At 37.7% G+C, this 27055-nt stretch overlaps 1 protein-coding gene across 4 annotated transcripts in view; it reads left to right on the top strand.

Moving 5' to 3' along the window:
* LOC142428872 (thyrotropin-releasing hormone-degrading ectoenzyme-like) overlaps nt 1-27055 on the top strand; it is a 277081-nt gene that overhangs the window by 195745 nt on the left and 54281 nt on the right. The window contains exons 8-11 of one of the 4 annotated variants that reach the window (XM_075533768.1): nt 13383-13530; nt 15259-15356; nt 15807-15914; nt 24408-24517. In XM_075533768.1, the coding sequence (XP_075389883.1) occupies nt 13383-13530; nt 15259-15356; nt 15807-15914; nt 24408-24411 (358 nt within the window). In that variant the 3' untranslated portion in view covers nt 24412-24517. Of the gene's footprint in view, nt 1-13382; nt 13531-15258; nt 15357-15806; nt 15915-16122; nt 17140-21226; nt 21436-24407; nt 24518-27055 lie in introns of those variants that run through there. The other 3 variants (XM_075533767.1, XM_075533766.1, XM_075533765.1) reach the window with 3 other exon arrangements.

Genomic DNA, 27055 nt, shown 5'->3' with positions numbered 1-27055 from the left:
CTCATGGAAGCTGCTGTCAAGAGATCAGAAGGCATAATACTTTGGGTAAATTTGTTGCACGAGGCTTCTGGAGTTTTGAAAGGCTTTGATGTTACAAGCCATAGTATTTTCAGTTGCCTTACAAACATATGACTGCTGGACACTGAATAAGGATGAATGAAGAAGAATTAATCCAAATGAGTTGTGGTACTAAAGAAAAATATTGAAAGTACTGATGACTGGTACAATGAAAAACTGGTACAATGATGACTGCAGCTGATGACTGACTGGTACAATGAAAGAAGTTTAGCCAGAGCGCTTCTTCTAGACAAGGATGGCAAGACTTTGTCTCTCATACTTTGGACGTATTATCAGGAGAGACCAGTCCTTGAAGAAGGACATCATTCTTGGTAAAATGGAAGACCAGCAAACAAGAAGGCACATCAACGAGGCATTGGCACGTGTCTACAAGAATGGGCTCAGGCATGGGGACACTTGTAAGGACGGCGCAGGACTCTCAGGGTTTCGTTCTGTTGTGCGTCGGCTCCCTATGTGTCAGAATGGTCTCAGAGCAACGAAGAACAGCATTGTAAATGATCAGTGTTTTCCTGAGTTTCTTTTCAGATTTCTGCTTATTGGTGGAAACGAATCTTGACTTATTGTTGCAAATTGATAATAACATCTGAAAATAGAGTTTATTTATACTTTTTCAATTTGGATGATTTAAATTTTCCCTTTTTTGCACCGGAGCTCTAACTAAGACTCCCAGCACAACAGTGAATAGAAGTGACCCTTCAGGGCATTCTTGTGCAGTACCTGTGCACAGTGTGATACTTACAGTGATTCTTCATTGTGACTAATGTTGGCCATTGATTTGTATATGTGTCCTAGATTTTGATGGGAATTACCCATCTATTACTACTTTATCAAGAGTGTGTGTTATATTTAGGAAAATTAATTTTCTGGAAATTAAAATTTTTTAATGTAGTTATTGAACTGATTTCCCCCCCCTAATATTGAACCATTCTTAAATAAACATTATGGATCCCACTTGGTCTTGATGTATTTTTAAATATGTTCTTGTGTACTGTTGAATAAACTTTGTTGAGAATGTTAATATCTATGCTTATCAAGGATATGTGTCTATGATTTTCCCTCTTTAGTGATGCTTTTGCCTGGTTTTAATATCATGGGTATGTTTGCTTCATTAAGTGTGTTTGCAAGTATTTCATCTTTTTCTGTACTCTGGAATAGCCCAAGTAGGATTAGAGTCAGCTCTTCTTTGAAGAGTTGGTAAGATTCTACAATGAAACTTTGTGTGCACAGACTTTTGTTCTGCTGCTGTTGTGAGTTTAATAATAGGATTCATTTCTGCTTAATGATGGCTCTGTTCAAAATATCTACTTCATTCTTTATTACTTTAGGTAAGTTGTGTGTTTCTATAAATATGTACATTTTATAGTTTAAAACATTTTTGGAGCACAGTTGTGCATATTTTTGGTATCCCTTTTATTTTACCTGACTCTTGTGGTGTTATCCATTTCACTAGTCTTTTTCCTTCTTTTTCTTTGTTACATTTCCAATGATTTGTGTATCTTTTCAAAGAAACAAGGTCTACATTGTTGAGTCTGTCTATTATTTTAATGTTTCATTAGTATCTGCTCTGATCTGTTGCTTCTGTTCTTCTGTTGATTGTAGGCCTTTTATAGAGCTCCTTTTCTAATTATTAGAGATGTTGGGTTAAAGTGGTGATTGGGTTCTTTGTTATTTGTGTGTGTGTGTGTGTGTGTGTGTTTATTGCTAGATTGTTTTTCTGAGCAGTACTTTTTCTGTGAGTATTGAGGTTTTATTCTTGTTTGCTTTAAGGAGTTTTAAAAAATATCTATTATTTGATAGTTTTTTATTTAAAGCTATTATTTAACTTTGGTGTAGTTGATTGTTTATTGATCTTTCTATTGCTGATTTCTAATTTTAGAGCACTTTGCTCTTAAAAGATGCATTATAGTATTTGATGTTTTTCTTAAATTATTGTGATTTAGCTTTGTGGCCTAGCATGTGATCTATTCTGTAGAATGATCCATATGTGTTGGAAAAGAATGTATAGTATGTTGTTGAGTGAAGTGATCTGTATGTGTGTATGAAATCATGTTGATTGATGCATTCAGTTTTGTTGCGTCTTTGTTGAGTTCCTATGTAGCTGTTCTAGTCTTCATTAAAAGTGGTGTATTAAAGTCTCTTGCTACTATTTGCAAGTTTTCTGTTTATCTCTTCAATTCTGTTAGAGTTTGATTTATGTCTCTTGAGGCTTTTTCATTGACTTTTTTATGACCTAGACAATTATTATGACAATATCTTCTTGTTCAATTGATTCTTTCATCATCATACAATCAATGGCTTGCCTCTTATGCTGCTTTGTCCCTTGTATGTTTTATCAGAAATTAATATTGCCCATCCCCTGTTCTTTTTTATTCTTATTAGCTTGAAATTTTTTATCTCTTGATTTTTAATCTATTTTTGTCTTTGTATCCAACGTGTGTTCCTTGAAGACAGTATCTGATAGGCCCCGTTTTCTTATCTATTTAGTTACTCTTTATCCCTTACATATTGCATTTAATCTATTTCTGTAGAGTGTAATTAACAATGGGTATTAATTTATTGCTGTTATTGTGTGTATGTGATGCTACTAGTTTCTTGCATATAATTTTCTGGACTTTGTTAATTTTTAAATTGTTGATCTTTCTTCACTTCTATTGTTATGGTTTTCCTTTTGCCATTGTTTTGAGGAAGTTTATTAATTTTTATTAATTTTCTTTATGTTATCTTGTTATTAATTAATTTTTCCAAGTTTAGAGCAATATAATTTAAAATAGACATGCCATCTCCAGTTGGACTTTCTATAAGTACAAAATATATTCCTTCTCTTTTACTTTATAATTCTCTCATTTAAATTGATACCCAGGGCTCCCTAATTTTAGTCTTGGCTGTTTGCCTTACCCAGGACACTCCTGTATTGCCCTGCGGGTATGCTGACTTGTGTGCTGACATCCGGTCGTTGCCTGGCATGGTTAGCTCTTTCCAAAGAAGTCCCTTTAGTATTTCCTGTAAAATGGGTTTTGCACATTCTTTTCATTTCTGTTTTTCTGTAAGTGTCCCAGTTTTGCTGTTGTATTTGAAATTATTGGTTGGCAATTTGATTTTTTTTCTTTTAAAGTTTTATATACATTATAGCAATGCCTTCATGCTTGTGCAGTATCTACCAAGAAATCAGAGCTTAATTTCATGATTTTTCTTTTAGTTAAGTTTTCAGTTCCCCTGAGTTTCTTTCCAGATTCTTTCCTTATCTTTGGTTTAACCAAGTGTGATTATAATATATTTGGTAATTTTATTTAGCAGTAGGTTTGGCATTCAGACAGCATTATCTACGTTTATATCTGGGTTCTAATATTTGTTGCAGTGGCTACACAGGACTCACAAAACTTTTTCATGATTAAAGGGTATATAATGCAAGTTAACAGGTTGCAATACAAGAAATGTTCAGGAGAGAGTTGTTCATCAGGACACATTACACAGTTCTTTCAGGTCTTCTAATAAATACCCCAAAGGCACGCTACTCTCCTGTAAGCCTCAACTCACAGGCCTTCAGCTCAATTCCCTGGTTCAGCAAATCCACCTTCCCACATTAAGGACCCAGAGGGAACCCACTTCACAACCAGGCTCCAGCCTCAAAGCCTTCCGTGTTAGTTTCTCCGGGGCCTGGGAAATCTGCCACGCTGCTCTATGCTCTAGCTTCTGGTGGTACTGCTTCTCCTCGATGGGACAACCTCCTTCTGAAACAAGGAGCTTCACTATGCAGAGATCCCGGCGTCCAGAGGGCACTCCACTCCCGGCTCTTACAGCTAATGAGTTCCCCTTTCCTGCTTGACCTAAGGGGTCATATCTTATACCCAACAGGATGGTTAGCGAAAGTATCCTTTCAGCAGTTTCTCAAAGATGCATCCACTCAGTGCATCCCCCTCTTCTGACCCAGTCCAAGGCAGGGAAAGGTTTTAGGGGAGGTACAATAGCTTTCATTAGAAAAGTCATGTTAAGAAATTCACTGGCCCTGCAGCAATCTATCTGATTGGAGTTCAGTCAGCTTCTTGAAGGCATACCTTTTTGTTCTCTCAGCTACTGGGGACATTTTCTTCCCATAACTCTTTAACACTTTTCTCTGTGCTTTTTGTTGTATCTGCTTGCTCTGAAATTCTGATCTTACAAAGTTATTCCTTTTGATGGTATCCTGCATAATTCTTTGGCTTTCTTTAGTTTTTTTCTTTCTACTTTCTTTTTCTTCTCTGACTATTTTTCTAACATATTAGTATGGAGAAATGTTTATTTATGCTTACAAATACAGCCTTCTATTGCTGCATCTTACTTATCCTTTCAGTCTACTTTTTCAGAAATCATAATGCAATTCTCAATTTCCATTTACTATTTTCGTATGTTTGCTCACTTTTTATATTTTTCAAGTTTGATTTTGTGTTTTCCTGCATTCTTCTAATATTTTATGTTTTATTTGATTTCTTCTTCAGCTTTATTGATTTTTTTCCCCTCAAGCCTTTGTAAATACCTAAATGTCATGTTATTTGAATTCCTTCTTAGTTAGCTTCATTGACAGTTCTTCTTAGCAATGTTCCTTAGTTCTATATTTTGGGCACATATTTAAGCTATTTTTGTTTTGTTTTGTTTGCTTAAGCTATTTAATATTGTGAATTGAAAGAATGTGTTTGTCTTGTTGTTGTTTGCTTTTGAGAAATTGTGATGCTGGTGTCCGCCTATTTAACTGGTGATTGTGTGCTAGTGTGCTCTTAAGCACTCAGCACCAGTATCTCTGTGGGAATAACAGATAATAGGAATGTGTCCAGGCCCCTCTGTTTTCTGCTTGTATATCACAGCTGATGGTGGATTTGGCTGGTGTGGGTCATTGTTAAACTAGGGAAGGTAGGAAAAAGAAAATAGAATAGTAAAGAAAAGTAAGGGGAAAAGAAAATAGAAGTAGAAAAGAAGAAAAAAATAAAATGAAAGCATAAAGAAGAAAAGCACAAAGAAGAAACACTACCATGAGGCAAAGGTCAAACAAGCATCCACTCTCCATCTTTACAATTCGTTTCTCTAGTACCCCACTCCTGGTACCATAATGTGTTAGTCTGGGTTGACTAGAGAAACAAATCCATGGACACTCATATAGAGGTAAGAAAGAGCTTTATATAATAGAGTAATTATATATTAAGAAAACATCCCATCCCAGTCCAGATCAAGTCCATACGTCCAATATTAGCCTATATTTCCAATACCAGTCTATAAATTCCTCTTCTGACTCATGCGACACATGCACTGACACCAAATGAAGGAAGGTCACAGGTCAGTAGGTGGGAAGTCTTGTGGATCCAGTGGCAGTGGAAGCATCTCAATGCTGGTGTGGGCCTCCACATGGTTACTGCAGCTCCAGGGCTATGGCTGCATCAGTGTAGCTCCATCTGGCTTGCCAACAGGCATGTCTCGCCAGGAGTGTGGGTCCTCCTCCATGGAGCTATTTATCTCCATAGCGCCTTCAAATGAGGTCATCAAGATGTGACCTGTTTGACAGGCTAAACTCCACCCCTTCACGCTTAAGAGTCTAAAGTTGACACTAAATTATGTAACCACCAAATGAAGAAAGTAAAAAATTTGATGAAACGTGAGGGAAAAAAGGAGAAAATTAGATGGGCAAAAACTCCAAGGAGAAGACTGTTGGAGGTAGAGCAACTGACACTATTCTTGCCTTCTAGTATCAAAGGAAACCACAGTATTACTTTTAGGTAGGTCTTTTACCAGTCAGAGAATAAAGAACAGAGATGTTTGCATAATGTCCCTACTATCTTACTCACTTTACAACTATTTCTTTTTGGCAGCCACCTGGCTATTCAAAACTATTGATTACGCAGCATTAACCTTTTCTTTTACACTCTGATGAATAAATGAAATTAGAAAAAATGTTATGAATATAGCTCTAATAATTTTTTTCAATCCTGCTGTTGTCTTTTAACCTTACAAAATGCTCAACATTTTAAAAAGTCATTATTTCTATGTTTAATATACCTAGAAAATGTACTTTGTTTTAAAATAACTTTGAGATTATATCCACAGTTTAATTTAGATTGAAACCCATGCATGAGGTGCCTATTTTGTGCTAGATTCTGCTTTAAACTTTGAGGATAAAGAGATAAAGTTTGCATCATTCTCTTCAAGACCCTGCATCCAATGAGGTGGAAAGTTAATATTATGATAGAATTATGATTGTTAAACATCATGAGTAAATGTGTTATAAAGTTATTATCTGAGTCCATAAAAGAAGCACCAAGTCTGTTTCTCCATAAAATGTTTCTGGAGGAGAAACAAACGAAAAGAAATAGGGAGGCCCAATAGTGGAGGAGAAAGAGGGGAAGCTGCGTGGCCTCTGCAGCGTGCACGCGGCCAGCTTCAGGGGACAGGAGCCTTTGACAGCTCAGCACTGCCGGTCAGATTCTTCTTTATCTAGAAAATTGCCGTGTGGATGGCTGGCAACAATACATCCTTGCTGTATTTTCTTTTTTGTTCTATGGTTTTCAGAGAACTATTTGGGTTTCCATCCTATAGCGTAGTATTTTTCCATAAAGAACCTATAAATAGCTTTTAATAATGAATAGTAACGATTTACAGATAAAAGTTGGTAAGCCTTTAATTAAACATTTAGCAAATGCTTAAAAAAAAAAGCTGTACCCTAAGGGACAATGATAATGTTTTCTGCATATATTGTATAATATTTAATAGGATGTTCATTAGTTTTTAAATGTACAATCAATTAATGAAAACTGGAAAGAGTCTGGTCAGAAAAGTATAAGGATTATTATTTTTCTCCCCAAGTTTCATGCACTCAGAAATCAATTGTTTAAAAAATAGTACAGAAAATATACTTATTTGTTTATAAGCCGTGGATCTCAGGAGATTAAAGTGTTCACATTTGCAGAATTTCATAATGGTTTTAAAACAGTGGTTTGGGATCTGAGATGAAAACAAAGCTCATAAGATTAATGTATTTCAATATCAGCATATATCATCTAATTTAAATCATCTTTTGAAATATATATATTTTAACCATTAAATATATATTTCTTTGCAAGTTCTGGTGAATTAGGGAAGAAAGAAGGTAAGTGATGGAACATTGGCTTGGGAAGAGATACGGTTGTATTTGACAGTTTTTCTCTGTTTCTTTAACAGTCTACATTTGCTTCCCTTCATTATTGTATTTTCTTTAATTCCTAAATAATTCTTCTGCTCATCCCACCTGAACAGTATAGAAAATAGGAGATATCATCTACAACCTTTTCATAATATATTAATAACACATTTAATAGTACATGAAATATTCTTTAAGTTTGTTGTTTGTTTGTTTTTCATTTTGTTAGCAATGTTTTCCTGTAATGATGAAAATTTAGGAAAACTGCATTTCCACATCCGGACCTTAAGTGTACTCCCTACCGTGCTAATGACTTGAGCTAATGGAGTGCTCCATTCAGTGGAACCCACAGTTTGCTTATATTGATTACATTATCAGTAGTAGTAATCACAGATACCATTACCAACCAATTACACATTCACATATCTAAGCTAGGTGACTTATTCACTAACATAATCTCTTACGATTCTTAATTTTGTAATGAAGCTGATCATCTCCTTGTCCAATTAAGTGTAACTACATAGTTTCATCGAGTAGGCTTAAATGCAAGTATATTGAATTATGTAGTGGGTAATTACTTGCATATGTTTGTAACAAGGCCAAATGAGGGCAATTTGAGTGTAATCTGTTTCTGATTCTATTTGAGAACTGCACTCGGGAAGGTTAACTGCTTTTAAAAATAGACCCAAACATGTATGTGGAGCAAACATCACAGAAGTATATGCCCCGCTCTCATAGCAGAATGGAGTGTACTAACTGGTACTCGGCCATGCAACCAGGACCCAAGGCAGTAGACTCCCTGGAACCTTCGAGATAAAATTTCCAAGGTCACCGTGGAAGGTTCATTCCAGGGAAAAACAACTTAGAGACACTCTTGAAGTTTTCTATGAGATAAACTAGGGGTAAGGCACAGTTATGTTCTACTTGCTAAATCTTCGACATGAGACCACACATGACTACCAGGGGCCATCACCTGTCAGTTGCCCTGCTTTGATGACTTGTACATTGTTACGAAGCTAGAAGCTATGTCACCACCATTTCAAACACCAAAAGGAATATATGAGCATGACAGGTTTGGACAGATCTTTCAGGCTAAGACAATAAAGAAAGACCTGGAAATCTTAATATTGGCCAATTAAAACCTCTGGGTAACAGTAGAATTTATCATTATGTTATACATTAGGGCTGTAGGGAGACTTATTAATAACCTGCAATACACAGATGTCACAATCTTGCTTGCTGAAAGTGAGGAGGACTTGAAGCACTTCCTGATGAAGAAGGATTGCAATCTCCATTGTGGATTACAATTCATTATAAAGGAAACCCAAATCCTAACAACCTGACCAAGAAATAACATCATGAGAAATGAAGGAAAGATTGAAGTTGTCAAAGATTTCCATCTTGTTTGGATCCAAAATCCATTCTCATCTTAGCAGCAGTTAAGGTATTGCTTTGGGTAACTCTGCTGCACAAGACATCTTTAAAGTGTTGAAAATCAAGGATGTTACTTTCAGGACTAAGGTCGGTCTCACCTAACCTATGGTATTTTCTGTTACGTCATATCCATGTGAAAGTTGCACACGGAATAAAAAACACCGAAGAAATCGATGCATTGGAATTATGGTGTTGGTGAAGAATACTGAGAGTTTCACGGATGGCCAAAAAGAGAAGCCAGTCTGTCTTGGAGGTAGGAAAGCTAGAATGCGTATTAGAGCCAAGGCTGGCAAGGCTTTGCCTCACATACTTCAGACTATTTTAAGCAGAGGCTTGCCCCCGCAGGAGGAGCGCATGCTCGGTAAAGTAGAAGACCCTTAGTAGGATGGAATGACACAATGGATGCAGCATGAGGTTAAACAAAGCAACAACCATTAGACTAGCACAGGTCCGGGAGGTGTTTTGTTCTGATGGACAGAGGGTCGTGATCTGTCAAAACCAACTCAAGTGCAAGTACTAACAACAAACAACGAGCTTGTGTGTCCTCAGAATTTCTCAGCCTACTACATTATAGATATGATGTTGTTAGGTGCCGTCAGTCTAGCTCTGACGCATAGCAACCCTACGCACAACACAACGAAGCACTGCACGGTCCTGCACCCGCCGCCCAGTTGTTCCTGTGCCTGAGCCCATGGGAGCAGGCACTGTGTCAGTCCATCTACTTGAGGGCCTTCCTCCTTTTGCTGCCCTTGCACCTTACCAAGCATGATGTCCTTCTCCGGGGCTAGGTCTGTCCTGACAAAATGTTCAACGTATGTAAAGCGAAGTCTTGCCCTCCGTGCTCCCAAGGCCCACTCTGGCTGTCTTGCAGTACAGATCGGTTTGTGCTTCTAGCAGCACTTGGTACTTTCAATATTCTTCTCCAGCTCCACAACTCAAGTGCATCGTGTCTTCTTCTTTCTTCCTTACTCAACGTCCAACTTTGACATGCAAATGATGCCATGGAGAATGCCATATCTCGGCTTAGATGTACCTTTGACCTCAAAGTAACATCCACATTTGTGAGTACTCTAAGGAGGTCTGTGCCGCAGATTTACCGAATGCAATATGTCTTTTGATCTCTTGACTGCTGCTTCCAGGAGTATTCATTGTGGATCCAAGTAAGACAAAATCCTTGACCACTTCAATCTTTTCTGCCTTTATCATGATGCTCTCTGTGGGTCCAGCGATGAGGATTTGGGGCTTGCTTCCATAGAGGGTGAAGACTGCACTCCTCGCTCTTTCTCCACACGTGTTCCAAGTCCTTTCCACTGTCAGCAAGGTTGTGATGGCTACATACCCCCGGGTGTTAGTACCTTCCTCCACTCTTGATGCCACACTCTTCTTCAGATTGTCCAGTTTGGCTATCAGCGTGTCATATCGAGGTGGTGCTTGGGTTGCTGTGATGTTGGGTGCTGTGTCACTGGCATTTCAGATGCCAGCAATCACTCAATGGGAAAGGGTTTCAGAGGAACTTCCAGACCAAGAACAGACAACAAAGAACTGCTCATCTCCCCACAGATTCGAAGCACTGTCACATGAATATGTTACTTAGAGGAAAATGGGGAAGCCAAAAGGATATCTTGCAGTTCTATATTCTTATTTCAATCTTAACAAAAATTAGGATGCGATTTATTTGTTTTATTTTACAGAGTATAGGTGGGAGATGTGGTCTATACTCTTCAAGTGAATGTTTCTTTTTGTACAGGATTTATGCACTTTTGATTTGTGGTTATATTTCCCACAGAGCATAAGTTATTAAACACTGTGAATCTGTTTATAGAAATGATGCAAAACCAATGAAATATAATTGACATAACACCGGATAAATCAAAAAGTATTCCTACAAGGAATTAGCCCATATATGCCTGAGTTTATTCCAAACAGCACACATTTCTGTAATCGGTGGAGAGCTGCAGACAAGTTCTCTCAGTAATGCACTTGCGATAGTTTTATTAGTGTCTTCAAAAATAGGAGACAGATGCCATGGAAAGTCATGACTTTGAAATCGACTAATAGCAAATATTTAATAAAGTTTATATAGATATCTTCCCAAATCATTGAATCCGTGCAACACATTCGTGGGAATGAACCCCGACAAAAACAATTTTTTCACATGGATCAATCATTTTTAGGAATATCAAGAAGACCTCAAAATCCACCAATAGTTCATGAAGATCATTGAACAGTGTGATCCAGAGAGCAAGATCCGGTGAAAGCAGTGGCTTCCCAGGGGATCTGTTGAGCTCATTAACTTCAAGTCAGTGTAGTCAGCTCCATAGGAAATCACTGCTACTTTGGCAGTCCTAAAGGATTGTCTTGATAAGCTTTCCCAAAACATGCAGGATAAGCATAGGTACTTATTATGAAGATAGTCCAAAATGATGAAAAACTTAATTGATAAGAAAACATCCAAGAAAAAGGTGCACGAAGTAATTTTTTCCATGTCAGTAATATTATTATTGTTTGTTTTCAATGACATCAGGGTCTGCCCTATGTGAATTTCATCTGGGAGCCCTTACCCTATCCACTCTATAGGCCTGATCTTGATATTTTAGATTTCATTTTATTTCCAAAACTCAGAGAACTTTGAAAAGGAATACAAATTGAGTCCCTCAAAATTACCAAAACTGCCAGTTTGATATTGTGTAAAGCAGAGTGCAGAATTCTTTCAGGAAGTGTTATAGCGATAGGAACATTTCTTTCAGGAGTGTATAGACCTAGATGGAAGATATGTCAAGGAATAATAACTTTTATCAATAACTTAATATTATTAAGTTACAATAATAATATTTTCTATAATAAAGGAATACTTCTTTACTTATTTTCAAACTCATGACAATCTGTAGAAATGCAGATAAAAATTTTTGCATATGGAACTGAATTTGAAAACTCCAAATAATGTATCTAATTGCTAAACAATTTTATTTTTAGAAATATTTTTCTTCAGCATAGAATAATGGATTTTTAATACTTTTTTCAATGCCAATATAACATAATCCATGGCATATGTTAAGTGGAGGCAATTTTATGACCAACATACTAATTGATGTTTATAATTAAAAACTCAGGGAGACAAATGATTTAAAAGCACAAAATATTGGACGACATGGCTCTTTTGGGAAAGAAAATCTAGTAATTATTTCTATAAAAATTGTATACAATTTTCATTAGGAAGTTACTCTTGAAAGAAAATTTTAAATATGATTGAAATGTGACTCCAGGGAAGACATAAAGCTCTTTATTTTTGTTGCCATGGTCAACTTTCATGCTGTTCCTGACAGGATGTGTAGAATGGAAATTGTGCAAGAAGAGTGTTACACATATAACCATATATAAGCTATATTAGCTCTAGGAAATTTGGAAATTATCTAAGAATTTGGGGTACTTTTCACAGTTCCTTTTACTGAGGATGAACTTGCCCCACAAAGTCTGTCTTCATATCTGGATTTTATCTTGAATATGATAAATGTATCTGGAAGCTAATGTTCATTTATAGAATAATTTTTGCTTGACACATCAAATTTGGACTCAATAATGTGGCAAACTAAATAATGTTCCTTTGTTAATCTAATAGGTTATGATCATGGTTCTCAAGTCTTAAAATGTATAGTTCGCCATTATGTGTTCATTTCAGATTTTTAAAATTGATGAATTGGGTGAGCGTTTGCTGAAAAGGTCCGTTTCTCATGCAGCAACCCACAAACATTTTGTTTCACATCACTGATTGCGTTTCCCTCCATGTAACACCACGTATCCCAATCCCTGCCGGTATTTCCACTTGTCAATGTTGTCCTTGGGTAAACACTGCCCTTTGGATCTCTCAGCGGTTGATGGTTGAGAAATGGGTGTGCCTTCTTGAGAAGTGCCGTTTATGCTGCCTTGGTTCTGTAAGACTTGTGTATGCAGTCCACCAGCGAGGAGAGATACTTACTGTGGCTTTTTTTGGGTGGGGAGAGGTCAGGGGCAGGGGGTAAGGATTGGCTTTTTAAATACAAACCGTATATATTTAGATAATTCTCAAGAGATACATTTTAATATCTTCCAAGAAATCTGACATTGGTCCCCAAAGGAATATGAAATCATCTTGGAAATCCAAAGAAATCCAAAGATGATAATATTTAAAATTTTTTGTTTTTGAATTCTTTTAGAATCGTACTCTGATTTTTTTATAAGTGTTAAAGAAAGCAGTGAAATTTTTAAAAGCAGATACGAAATGCTTACACTGCAAGGTAGCACTCAAAACTCTTGAGTTGCTTTCTATTATCTAACCCTGCTATTTAAAGCAATCATGACACAGAACTACATGAAAAGCAACAAGAATACGTGGAGAAACCAAAATTTCAAGTCAATAAGCAATTATTTTTTACTTTTTACCTCTGAACCATTTCTGTGAATGAAAATAAAAAGGGTTGATTTTTATCCAAATTCAACAATCTTTCCTTTTTAAACATACAGCGTCTAGTTTTTCTGTGTGTTCGTTAAATTTTTAACTTACTATATGTATTAAGGGACGTTGCCATCTTTTGATATATTTAAAAGGTGAATCATTGTGTTTTTAAACACTAAGAATGGCTTCTTTATTCTGTGACAAATCATGCTGGTAGTCTGTTATTTGTATATGTAAAACCTTCCTTTTTGCCTTATCATGTATCTGTTACACACATCATTAACATTCTGTTCTTTGTTTGTGCAGAGCCGGCTACTTGCCTCAGAATATTCCCCTGGAGATGATCAGATACCTATCTGAGGAAAAGGATTTTCTTCCTTGGCATGCTGCCAGCCGGGCTCTTTATCCTCTGGATAAATTGCTGGACCGCATGGAGAACTATAATGTCTTCAATGTAATCATATATATTCTCTTACTCTCACAAGATAAGCTGTTATTTTCCTATTTGCTATTCACCATTGACTCTACGTTATTTTCGTTCTTTCTTCTAATTTGCGTGATTACTTTTGTCCTGATTTTTCTTTTCCACACTGATGAAAATTATTCGAAGAAATTTATTACAAGCGACGTTTTTTTCCTGCCTCAAAGTGTCAATTAATCTTCAATGAATGCTTCGGAATTTAAGAACAAATATACAGAGCAAATCCTTAAAGTTCAACCGACTTCCCGATAGTTAAAGGACGCCGTATTCACAAAGGACTTCCCCTGGTTAGAGAGGGTCCAAAAATCTAGCAGAATATAGACAGTTTCAGCAAGGCTTCTTAGTCATTATTTTTATCCAAAAGGGCAGAGTGAATTCAATTCACTTCCTTAATTAACGAGGATAAGATCAACATTGAGGCCAAAGCCCATTCATAATTGGGTCCAAGGGGACACAGGAGAGCAAACAACAGATAATCCAAATAGACGTGAGGACATGACACACATTCCAACAGCCTGACCTGATTTCCAGAGCTGAAGCCTGGGAAACCAAATTGCACTGCTAACACCAACTAATCTAATTTAATCATCACTTTAAATAAGATTCAGATTAAAGACTGTTAATAAGCTTTTGATTTCCAAATTTTCTATCAGTTGTGAGGCTTTGCATATGACAATACGTTTCTGTGCCGTCTATTATCTTTGCTCACTGTTTTGCTCTCCTTCAAAGAGCCTGTTTCTGTCTTATAAAATCGTCTTGTGACATATTGGCTATACTGACTAACTTACGTATTTGGAAACTATATTTCCACGTCATGAAACTGGCTATTCAAGCCATTCTAAATGTCAGAGAGCCATCACAGGTCCTTCTTTCTTACCCTAAGCTAAATTGAAAGCCCCCGGTTAGTTACTTGTGGACAGGGACAATCGTGCCATGGCTATCATTAGCTTTGTCTCAACTATTACATCAGACGCTCAAAGAAATGTGGCGTTTCCATTGTGGTACAAATAATATCTACTAGAGAAAGACATATACTTTTCTTTTTTCCTTAACAAAACACACTGTAATGAAATTTTTGTAAAAGTAACACACATTTTTGTGTAATTTTTAGTTTTAAATAGTGTGTGATGCCAGACATTTCATTTTCAATAAAAGTTAAAAATTGCTTTGAATATATCATTAGCTGAATCGATTGTTGATTCTGAAATACCATGTAATTATACTGAAGATCATTCTGTGGCTTTCAGTTCAACAATAATAGTCTGTAGGCTGGCTGGGCCTACATAATACTTTAAGTATATTCTACTGGTAGAAAATAAATGTTATGTGCTCACGTTCTTATAGCATATCTATAGTAAATCTTATAGATATATAGTATTTCTTATAGAATATCAAGTCCAAGTATCATCAACGTTACTATTTATTCATTTGGTTGTAAACATTGTCAATGTTATAAATCATTCTTTTGTCCAATAGGAAAAGTAGACTTCCAAATTTTGATAGTATTAGATCTGTGTGTCCTGTATTTGAATTGCTAAGTTAAGTAACATTGTAATTGGGAAGTTATTGTGCTCATAATTTCACTGTTATTTGAAAGCAGCTATATTTAGAAAGTGTGTTCTTGTTATTATAACATTTTAGTGGTCAGAATAGAGATGTTTCAAGCTGACACCATCTTTCTACCTTCCTTGTTCCATTTAGGAATATATTTTGAAGCAAGTGGCAACAACATATCTCAAACTTGGATGGCCCAAAAATAATTTTAATGGATCCCTTGTTCAAGCATCTTACCAACACGAGTACTGTATTATTTGATTATTCTTTCAGTTTCTCCATGAGCTATACAATAAAATCGTACTAGTGGCATTGTGGTTTTAGCTGCATGAGATGATCTTTCTTTCACGCTTGATCTTTCATTTCCGTTTTCTGGGAGGATCGCTACGGGGCAGCAGGTCCATTGCTTGACACGAGGACCCAGGTGTCCTTGCCATGTTTAATGTGAGCTCTGCCTTAATGAAGTAGTGAGATGGACTTATACCCTCCTCTGTGTACTGATTCCAGATCTGACTTTTATAGATCTCTGCTTAATTGTCTCTTCACCAGTAGTTTGTAATTTCAGAATCTAAAAAGCATCTATCTTTATGTTCATTCTTTACTAACCAACTGTTTATTTAATGTTACCCCGACTTTCTCTTCAGACAGTAACACTGCTGTTTCATTTCATTTTTCTTCCTTTTAATGCCGTCTAGAGAACTACGCAGAGAGGTTATAATGCTGGCGTGCAGTTTTGGTAACAAGCACTGTCACCAACAGGCATCAACACTTATATCAGATTGGATTTCCAGCAACAGGAACAGGTAAATTGAAAACAGTCCTGTGTTGCTCAGATGATTTCAAACTGCTTTCAGAGTCTCAGTTGATGCATTCCATTTTCAATGCTGAAGTATTAGAGAGAAAGCAAAGGGATGTTTGTTCTGGTTCATAGTTTCAAATACAATGGCTTGAAAATAACAATATATTTCAAGTTTTAGGCTATCTTTCTTAATTTATGCCCTTATGTTTCAGGTATGAAGCTAAGTCAACAAGTATTGTTCCTAGTGTTTCAGCTCATGCATACTTGGGTCCATCCAAAACAACATGTCCCTGCCATCAGTGCTATAGAGGAGTTCTCTAAGTTGAATACTCACCCTAGTCTCATGAAGGCATTAGACTGAAGACAAAAACGATAACAACCACATCTCACTGCCATCGGTCAATTCTGACGTTTAGCAAGCTTATAGGTGGAAGAGAGATGGGGTTTCCTAGTCCTATAAAGAGTTAAAGTCTTGGAAACCTACAGGGGCAGTTCTGCTCTGACTAACAAGGTCACTGGGGCTGAATTGACTCTGGGTTTTCCAGCGGTCGATGTTTATGGAAGCAGACAGCCTCATCAGACCATTCTCCCTCAAAGTAGCCCGTGCCTTTACACTACTGCTCAATGCAAACCTTACGAGGCCACCAGGCTCCTTCATTAGGACAGTCAGGTGCAGTCAAGAAAAATGTCCAGTCAAGGCAGTGGCTTTTGCGGGGCCCTATTAACCCATTGAAATTCAAGACAGAGCGATCAGCCAGAAGGTTATGGCAACTGTTTATTCATACTTTTTATCCCAAAAGAGTAATTCTGATAGATTTTCTTGAAGGGCACTGAACAATTACAAAGACTTATTAGGAAGAAGCTGAAAAAAAAAATGGAAACAGCATCTGTGAAAAAAAAAGACCAGGAAATTTGCCCCAAGGAATTATTTTTCCATCCGAATGATGCACCTGCTAATTCTTTGGGGGTGGAGGAGGCTATTATGAGAATTTTCTTGGGAAAATTTACCCCTTCCAGCAAACAGCCATGATTTTGCTCCTTGAGATTCCACTTTGTCCCCAAATTTCAAAGGGAATGTAAAAGGGCATGATTTGAGCCCATCAGGTTACCTAGCATGCTGTTTGGACTGGCTGTAAATCAAAGGACTGGGAAAGCCTTAGAATTAGAGAGATGGAAACACCGGATTTACGAGTGTGTAGAACTATGTCAAGAACCAACAACTGCCTTATACTTTGATATTTTATTAATAAAGATTTCATTTTGATATTTTTGTTTTATGAGATTTATATGGTTTTATAGCAGTCATTTTTATTTACCCTTGTGCAAAGCACCGGCTTGTTTGTAGTTGTGATAGCTTGGCCGTCATTACATGAAAGGAAATCATTAAATTGGGGGAATCTCATTAAGGCTCTTGATAAAACCATGTTATTCTTTCAGAAACATTTATCTGCATATGTTATAAGCAAAGTAGCACAACAAACATGAATATTAAAAAATACAAATGGAAAGGAGATCTTTATTCTTTCAGTGATCCCTGGCAGCGACCTTGAACTTGTATCTTATCTGAAAATTTCACAGTCCAACAGGTCACTAGTGCATAATATGTGGTTAAAGTAATTTAATGTAATTGTTTTCAGAAAAAATTGAATATTAATGAAAGAAATATTAAGCATAAAAGAAAAATCCATTTATCTTCTTACTATAGTGTTTAAACTTTCTGTAAGCATATTTGTAAAGATTTTCATACTCCTTTTTTTCATACATTGAACTACAAACGCATGCCCCACTCCAGTCATTGGCCTCTGTGTTTACTAATGTCAGAAGGGAAGGGCAGGATAGGGAGTCAGAGGACTTTATCGAGATGACGCCTGTGCCTCATAGGTGAGTCAGGGATGACCATCATGGACAGCAGAGGCAAGGTCTTGTTCCAGATGAGCACAGAGAACAGCAGAGTCTCTATAAGCTGCTATGGAACAAACTGGCATTTTCCTTGTCAGGAGTTACTTATGTTTAAATTTAGTATCTAAATGGCTCCAGTTCAAAGGGTAACTATCCTGTTTTAAAGGTTGCTGAGGGAAATATTTCACTGCAATATTTAGTAATTTGTCATAATATTTCATATCCCCTAGAATTTTTCTGTTTGCCCTTTAAGTTAAGTTAATCATTTTGAGCCTTGTACTAAGCTATGAGGGAAAATATTTTATCATTATATCTCTCAATTGATCCATCATATAATTGATGACAGTGATTAAATGCTTCATCAATCTTCTGAAGAACTAAAAAAAATCTTCATTTAAAAAATATTTTCCTAGTGATAATCCTTTTGCTAAGTCTCTGGAAACTATTATATTTGACCTGAACATGTTAAATGAAGTTTTTTCCTCCGTATTTCTTATCATGCCCTTCAATTCAACTACATATTACTAGGTTATAAAAATAAAATGTAGAGCTACTTAAAATCAATACATGCCTTTTATTAGAGTTGATAGTTGTAGTTTAAACTTTCATTTTTAAAAAAGATTCTTGATATAATTTTAAGCTTATAAAAATCTTGTGAGTTGGTTACTTTTTGACCCTTCAATGAATATACTCACATTATAATATAGTTTTACCTTAAACCAAAAATTGGGCTTGTACCATTGCTTTCACTGTTTCTATGAAAACAATTAAGTCTATTACCATTTCCTACATTTAAAGATACAGGTTCTTAATGTACTGTTTTATAATATTGTACTGAGCACCTCTTAGTGCCAGGTGGGAAAGCAAAGAAAAAAGTGAAGTTCAAATTAAAAAGAGAGGCAGTGCTCCAAGTAAAGAATTTTCCTACATGAGTAAAGGAAGTACTAAGCAAGAGACAAGGTGTAAAATGCCTTCCTTCTTTAGAGGACTTGCTCTCTGACGCATGAGCGTGACTAGGGGGTGGTAGAGGTAGGTGGTTGGGGGCTGCAGGTGGAATACACCTGAGTTGACATTTAGCTGGATAATCCTGGTGATTTCTCAGTTGGGAACGTTAAAAACCATCACTTCTGATATGTCAGTTCATTTCAGTTTTGATAACTCTGTCATTTATTCATAATGAAATAATTAAATTTGGACCCAATGCATGAAGGTGATTTTGTCATTTCCTTCATCATTTTTATATCTTCTTGCATCGCTTGCTTTTGCAAGTCGGCAAGTAAACCTGCTAAGTGGAACTAACTGTGTTTACTAAGATTTGCTCAACCGACCAGATGACAGATCTCAGCATATACAGGTAACCTCCTGCAGTGAGGGCACTGGCGCCACTGAGCCACCTCTGAGTGAAGATCAGAGGTTTAATCTGTGTTTTTCAGATGACAGCTTAATAGTAAAGCAATACCAGAATCTAGTTGCTGATGCTGAGTTCAACTTTCTTAAATTGAATCAATGAAGGGGATGGCATAGTTTCTTTTTAAATGAACCTGAAGCAAAACATCAGTCAGCTCTATTTTTTCTTGTTTAATTCTATTTTTTTAAGTAACAAGTAAAAAAGCATAATCATAAAAGTTAGGAATACTATACAGGTATATTTTCTACTAATAACTGAGAAGTGGGTAGTTAGGGTTAGGTTCAGGGTCAGGGTCAGCGTCTCTGTAGGAGAAAGACTTGCTGATATACTTCCACAACAATTACAAACAAGAAAGTCTTACCGGGAAGTTCTACTCTGTCCTATAGGATTATTATGTGTTGAAATTAATTGCATGACAGTGGAGTGGACATTACATTACAAATAAGCATAATCTGGATATATTGGGACAGGTGTATAATCCCTGGTATGAAACTCCAGAAAATTGATGGTGTCAAAAAAAAAAATGTAGTTCAGGAGAGGCTAATGACACCCAAAAGTGCAATGAGAGAAAATGTGAGAGAAAAATTTAAGATGTACAGTGGATGATAAATTGAATGAGCCAGCATTCTTATCCGTGTTAAAATATTCAAATGTTACAGTGTGTGGAATTGTAATGGCGATGCCATGCATGAAAATGGATTGTGTTACATCCAGGTCTGGTTAGGCTCTGATTTGGACACGAAGTTCAGCAGAATGCCACATTTCAGAAATGAGACAGAGTGCCAAGCACACAGTGGAGAACAATACAAATGATAAAAAGATCTTGAAAACATGAGCTATGAGAGGAGCTGGTGAGCCCTGAAAATTTCACTCTAAAATAAATGTTAAAGGCATAGAAAAGACGATATCCATTTTTATATGTACAAAAAGCATAACAAAAGGTACAATAATTGGTTTCTTTCACTGGTTGGTGCAAATTAACAAGAAATAATAGCCCTAAGTATTGCTGGGTAAAATATAGGGAAACATTATTACAGCAGATGCATTATAATGTAAAATCTCTGAATTAGAATGCTATTGGGATGTACAATTAACCACATAGAAATCACAATATGATAATATGTGGTTTTCGATGAATAATAAATTTAACCTGAAATTAAATGCCTGTCTAAAACACAGACTTTTAATTTTGTACTAATGTATTATTTTAAAAATAATTTTAAAAGGCACAGTTTAAAACCTGAAGCCTATTAAATATAAAGAATTAACGGAGAGTAATATAGATCACCTATCCCAGAAATTGATGACTGGTATCTTCACTCTATTTGTAAAAAGTACTCTGAAACAGCATAGTACCTGGTAGCTTGTAATTATCCAATTGAGTCGACTCTATTTCACCTCATGAGGACCTTAGCGGTGTGAGAGTAGAGTTGTGGTCCAGGAGGTTTCCAGTGGCTTAGTTTCTCAAGGGCAGCACTAGGCCTCGCTTCCCGGTGCTTTTGGAAACTGGACCTTTCACTTAGCAGTCCAGTGCATCACCAGCTCCCTGTCCATTGGGTAATTAGGGAAAAGAGGTGTTACAGTTTAAAAGCAAAGAGAACTAGAGTAGATGCTGACTCTAGTCCAAGACTCTGGTATTGGGTTTCCAACTGCAAGGTTGGCATTTCAAACCTACTGGCCACTTCACGGCAGAAAGGTAAGGCGACCTGCCCCCACAAAAGTGACAGACTCAGAAACCCGAAATAGTGTTGTGAGAAGCTACAGTCGACTAAACGGCAGTGGGTTTAATGTTGAAAACTGCTTTGGCAGAGAAAAGATGAAGATTCATCAAAAGATTGTTGGCCCATGCATGTGTTGACTGAAGGCAGTGAATTTTGGCTCATATGTATTCATGTGTTCTTTTGATTTATAAATGTTACTCTCTAGGTTTTGATTTTGTAGTGTTTATTCCAATCAGTTGTTTATAGAAATGACTGTGCAAGATCTCATCATTTTATGTCATTTTGCAGATTACTAAATTAAAAGCCCACAAGGATTACGTCATTTGCCAAGATTATACCATCGTAAGTGGTGTAGCTCAAGTTCCATCCTCAGCCTGCCACGTTGTCTTAGTCAATTCTGTGATGGTATATAAAATAATCACATGGCAATAATATATGCTTACTTAAAAATCGTTTGAGAAAACACAGTCAAACTCCAGTACTCCCTGCAATGAGTATGTGCAACAACGTTATGCCCATAGCCAATCTTCCTTAAACGTGAAGTCATCTCAGAATTACCAGGACTTGCTTGATTCTGCGCCGCCCCCCACTCCTAGACTTCCTGGATCAGTAGATGGGACGGGACATGGAGGCATGTGGAAATACCAGTTGTCGTTGCCCCCAACGGCCACACTTTGGGGACGACTGCGGTGGGTAAAGGTTTCTGCCTCCAGTGTCATCGACACTGGTGATCACAATGGAATTGTTCTTCTAAAGAAGGTTCCTTAGTTCCCTTATTTAGAGCATAGCGGTATAATTACCAATAACTCACGTCATCAGAGTCATATGACAGAATGCCTATTTCATACCTGACACTGTTCAGAGTTACCCTCTGCTTACTTTGAATCCCCCAGGGCATCAATATGGGGATTGTTATTGCTGTTGGGTGAACTTTCATTAACATACTGACGATGTGATTTTTAATGGTGAAGTATGAACAGTAACCGTCACTGAATGCATTCGTTCCGATTCTTTGGGAGCCCTGGCCGCGTGGTGGGACCCTGTCGGCGGGCTGCCTGCAAGGTCAGCCGTGGGAAACCACCAGCCGCTCCAAGGAAGAAAGACGGTACTTTCTACTCCTGCAGAGATTTCCGGCCTCGGAAGCAGTGAGGGTGGTCCTGGCTGCCTGCAGGGCCAGTGTGAGCCCAGTGCCAGGGCAGTGATTTATCTGACTTTCGTTGGGCTCTGCCTCCTGGCAACCCCACATGTTACAAAGCAAACTGCTCCGGAGGGTGTCTTGCTTGTCTTCGCTCCAAGGAGCAGGTCACAGGGCCTGTGCGGGCAGTGCCACGGGACGTGTTTTTACATCAATGGTTGGGTGAGTGAACAGGGCATATGTTCGCACTGTCTAGGCGTCCGCATTCGAATAGCCTCCTTTCAGAAGATTTTCAGAACTCCCCCACGAGCTCTCCCACAAGTCGGGGAGAAAGAATGGGCTCTCTGCTCCCACAGCAAACCCACAGGGGTCTCTGGGCTGGCATTGACTCCGTGGCAGTGCGTTTGATTTTTTTTTTTAGTTTTATAAGATTTTAGGTTTACAAGGACCAACAAAAACAAAATATTATCTTAGGAACTCTCCATTATGAGCAGTGGGGGGAGCTTTAGTTTTTCTCCAACTTTTAGAGAGGTGGCCTGACTTGCAGGTAAGCATTATGTCTGCTGCTTTGCTCGCCTTAATTCGTTGCTATCTGTGGTCCCTGCCCCTCCATCAGGCGCGGCTCCTCTTATCTCAGAGAATAGATAAGCTCTTTCCTTGTGACTGATCGCTGTTCATCAGCTGAGATCCTTGGGTGAGAACAGAAAGATAGGGACACAAAGGGCTCTTTGCACTGGGACCTGTGTATGATCAGGGCGGGAAGCTTATGTGTGGTCCTTCTGAAACCAAGATTCCACCTTATTGTCCATGTTTCCTGTAAGGAGGTCGTCTTCTCCCTCCCCTTGCACTGCTTGTTCTGGTCTTCCCACAATGCACTGATCCACTCCAGATCATCACAGGGTAGAGTCCTTATATACATTCGCCGTAACTGCCACTTCAGTGCTCGGTCACTGGCACCAGCATTTTGACCAAAGTAAATACAGACTGTAAGGCAGTAATGAAAAAACGGGCAGGGCCACCAAGGCCGTGTGTTAAGAATTTTGTGATCCATGAGTCAGGAACACTGGCGGCGTAGTGGTTACACGTTGGGCTGTGATTCACAGTGTCAGCGGTTTGAAATCACTAACCACTCTGAGGGAGAAAGACGGGGCTTTCTACTCCCTTAAACTGCCCATCCCTGCCTTCAAGGTGATGCTGAGTCACAGCCAGCCTGTAGGACAGCGCAGAACTCTCGCGGGAGTTTCCAAGACCGCGACGGGAGTAGACAGCCTCATCGTTCCTCTGCAGATTTACTGACAATTTCCCCTTCTGACCTTGCGGATGGCAGCCAACGGCTAACCACGAGGCCACCAGAGTCCCTGTTATCAACAGTTACAGCCTCAGCCACTCACAGCGACGCTTGGACCCCATACTGCGGGCCTGATGTGGATCAGCCTACACTAGACAACAGTCAGTGAGAGGAACGAGAAATATAAAACCATGCCTAGTTTCCATAAAACAAGCAGTACATCATTGCATGTAACTGCGTAAGTTGGAAAGGAACTTATGGGCTAGTGTTGGACTTATGGACTTGAGTTGGACTGGCCTGGGATATTTCCTTGAAATAGAAATACTATAGTGACTTCTTGATAGAAAACTATTTATTGCACATATATGAGTGGCACTTGATTTGTGTCTCTAGTCAGCCTGGCTTACATCCAGTTCACTGCCATCAAGTTGATTCCAACCCTTAGCAACTCTATAGGACAGGGGAGAGATATCCCTGTGGGTTTCCAATACTGGAACTTTGTATGGGAGCAGAACTGCTGATCTTGTGTTGAGCAACCCAACTGGGTTGGTTCTGACGCATTATGTTTGTAATCACTATACCACTAGGGCTCAGCTGTGCCTTATTCCTCAAAGTGACATCTTTTAACACTGGAAATTGGTCTTCAGCAAGATCTACCAGTGTACTCGGTCATGTGACTTATTTTCTTTTTACACTGTCTTGATTGTCATGTGAGGGAAAATCTACAGAGTAAATTGATTTTCCTTACAATTCATGCAATGTTTTATGATATTGATTGCAATACCTACAATGCAATACTACTTTTCCTATTGCCTCCCTTTGTTTGCCGTTTCCATTGGTCTTTCATTCTCATTCCTTCCTGCCTTCTGAGTAACTCCCTGACAAATGCTGGGCTCTGAATTGTACATCGTTGACAGTATAGGTCTCCTATTTGGGGGCTGAAAGTTGAGCCATGGAGGTGAGGTCAGGTGTCAAATGGGAATTCCACTAGTGCCTTTCATATCCTAAGGTTAGTCTTCTTATTGTGCGTTCTACATTTTCCCCAGGTGATCCAGGGCCTACTACTGTGAGCACTTTCAGAGCAATCTGCAGTGAGAACCCTATGCTATCTTGGTCTTCTGGACTCAGCGCTGTGGAGCCGGGGCTTCATGTGGTCAGTGAATCCCTTTCATCTTCTTTTGATGCTATCTGTGTAATTCTGTATTTTGAATTTCTCTTCCATTTTTTCAGCTAGTGAAATGCACATGCTTTTCATTTTTGCTGTCCTAATTCCAGGTCTTTGCACCTTTTCATATAATTCTTTATTCCATCTTTTTGAATTCCCCTTTGAAATTTTATGTTCAGCTTCTTTATTCAGCGTCTTTACTTCATCAATTATTTCTATATTTCTCTCTCTCTCTTTTTCGTACTTCATCATTTCTTTCATTGGCTTCAGCTACTCCACATTCAAGGTGACATCCATTTTGTCTTTTATTTAGTTTCTATCTTTTTAATTATCTTTGAATTTCTTTATTTATGATGTTCTTGATATTATTGCAGAAATCCTATCATCTCAGGTGATTTGTGTTCAATGTGTCAACTTTCTTCTTGAAATATCCTCTAATTTAGATGAGATATACTCAAATTCATACTTTGACTCTTGGGGACTTGTTTTAATTTTATTTGAATTCGAGTTGAATTTGCCATTGATGGTTTGTTCCACAGTTGGTCTCCAGTCTCGTGACTGATGATATTGAACTTCTTTATACCGTAAATACTTGAGTATAAGCCGAGTTTTTTTCAGCACATTTTTTATGCTGAAAAAGCACCCCAGCTTTGGGGGGTAAAATTAGTTGCCTTGGGTTATACTCGAGTATATATAGTAGTTTATTTCAACAGATGTAGTTGATATAATTCCTGTGTATTTCTATCCAATATACATGATCCATGTCTATGGTTACTGTTTACATCACTGAAAAATAAATGTTCAATCAATAAGCCATCCTTATTGGAAAATTCTATCATGAGATCTCCCATGTGGCTTCCATCCCCATGGCCATATTTTCTAACTAGTGATCCTCCTCCTTAGTGTCCAATTTTTGCATTCAAGTCATCAGTAATCTTGATTGCATGTCTCATCAATTTCAGACTGAAAAGGTTGGTAAAAATCCTCAATGACTTTATTGTTAGCATTAGTGGTTGGTGTGTAAATTTGAATAATAACTTTATTAATTATTCATCCTTGTAGGTGTAATATATCCTACACCTAACAATGGTGAACTTTGGAATCAATGTTGAAACATTCTCTTTTTTAACATGAAAGTCATCCATTCCTTTCAAATTTGTTACTCTGGTATGTAAACCATATTATTATGACATTCAAAATGGCCAATAGCAGTCTATTTCAGCTCAATAACACCTAGAGTGTTTGATCTTTATGTGTTCCATTTTTTCATGCCTTCCAATTTTTCTAGATCCATATTTCATGCATCCCATCTTCTTGTTAGTGGTTATTGCAGTACTGCTGTTTCTTCTCATTTTGAGTCATTGCCACATCAACAAATATAGGTCCTGAAAACTTTATATCACTAAGGTCAACTCTATTTGAGGAGACAGCTCTTCCCCAATTATATTTTGAGTGTCTTCCAACTTGAGGGGTTCATCATCCTGCACTATATGAAACAATATTCCACTGCTATCAATGTGCTCCACAAACACCACTATTTTTTTCAGATGTAGATTGGCAGGTTATTCTTTCTAGTCTATTTAGCTTGTAAGCTTTTCTGAAAATTTTCCACCACGGGTAACTATGCTTGTGTTTGAAATACCAGTGGTGTATCTCACAAGTTATGATAGTGCAAGAACCTGACATGTCTGACAACTTGGCATGCTAGCCTAATTCTGAATGGCCAGCACATCTCTCTTCTTGCTTTCTCTAGTTTCTGTAGACCACTGTACCTGAGCATGCATGGCTTAGGAAGTTGTGGAGTTAATTCTTGCTTCCTGGAGTAACCCTTAACCAATGACCCATAGGAGTTGTTGGACAAATAGCCACACTCCCTCCCATTCTGGGCAGAATAACTAGTGGATTTTCTAGAGTGTCTCCAGTAAGATTAACCTCCAGTTGCTCACAATTTTAAATTGTTTGATAATGTACTTTTCATTGGCTGCCTTCTTTCCCTTTTCTATTTCCCATTTCCTTATTGATATCTCCCCCAAAATGGCTTAATTAAAACCTTTGTCTCAGGATCTAATCCTATGGGGAACCCAAACTCAATCACATAAGACATTTGTCAAATCATGGACTTAGTGGTTATATCTATTATATGTGTAGGTCATGGAAGAGGAGGATTCATACCATCACTTTGAATAGTCATTCGGAGTGCCAACTGGGTCCCCAGTATAAATCCTGGACATCAAAACTCACTGTTTCCTGTATCACAACACTTCCTTTTAGACTTCTGTCATTCAAAAAACTCAACAAATAGCTTGCTGTCTCACTTCAAATTTTGTAGTGTGCAAATATGGCTATGTTTTCATTGTGTGTTTAGCCCTGGACAAATCAGCTTTGACAAGGAAGGTGAAGTCATGTGGAAAATCAAACCAAAAACACTAGCAGCTGTGTGTTGTGGAAGAAAACCCTGTGGATGAAGTGCAATTTTTAGGGAACAGAGACCAGAAAGATAAACCAATAAGTGTCCACTGTTCTGATGTT

The sequence above is a fragment of the Tenrec ecaudatus genome, chromosome 16 (genome assembly GCF_050624435.1).
Source record: "Tenrec ecaudatus isolate mTenEca1 chromosome 16, mTenEca1.hap1, whole genome shotgun sequence".
Classification (NCBI taxonomy): domain Eukaryota; kingdom Metazoa; phylum Chordata; class Mammalia; order Afrosoricida; family Tenrecidae; genus Tenrec; species Tenrec ecaudatus.
The sequence above is the reverse complement of the archived record's forward strand: the minus strand, read 5'-3'. Positions and strand labels throughout refer to the sequence as shown.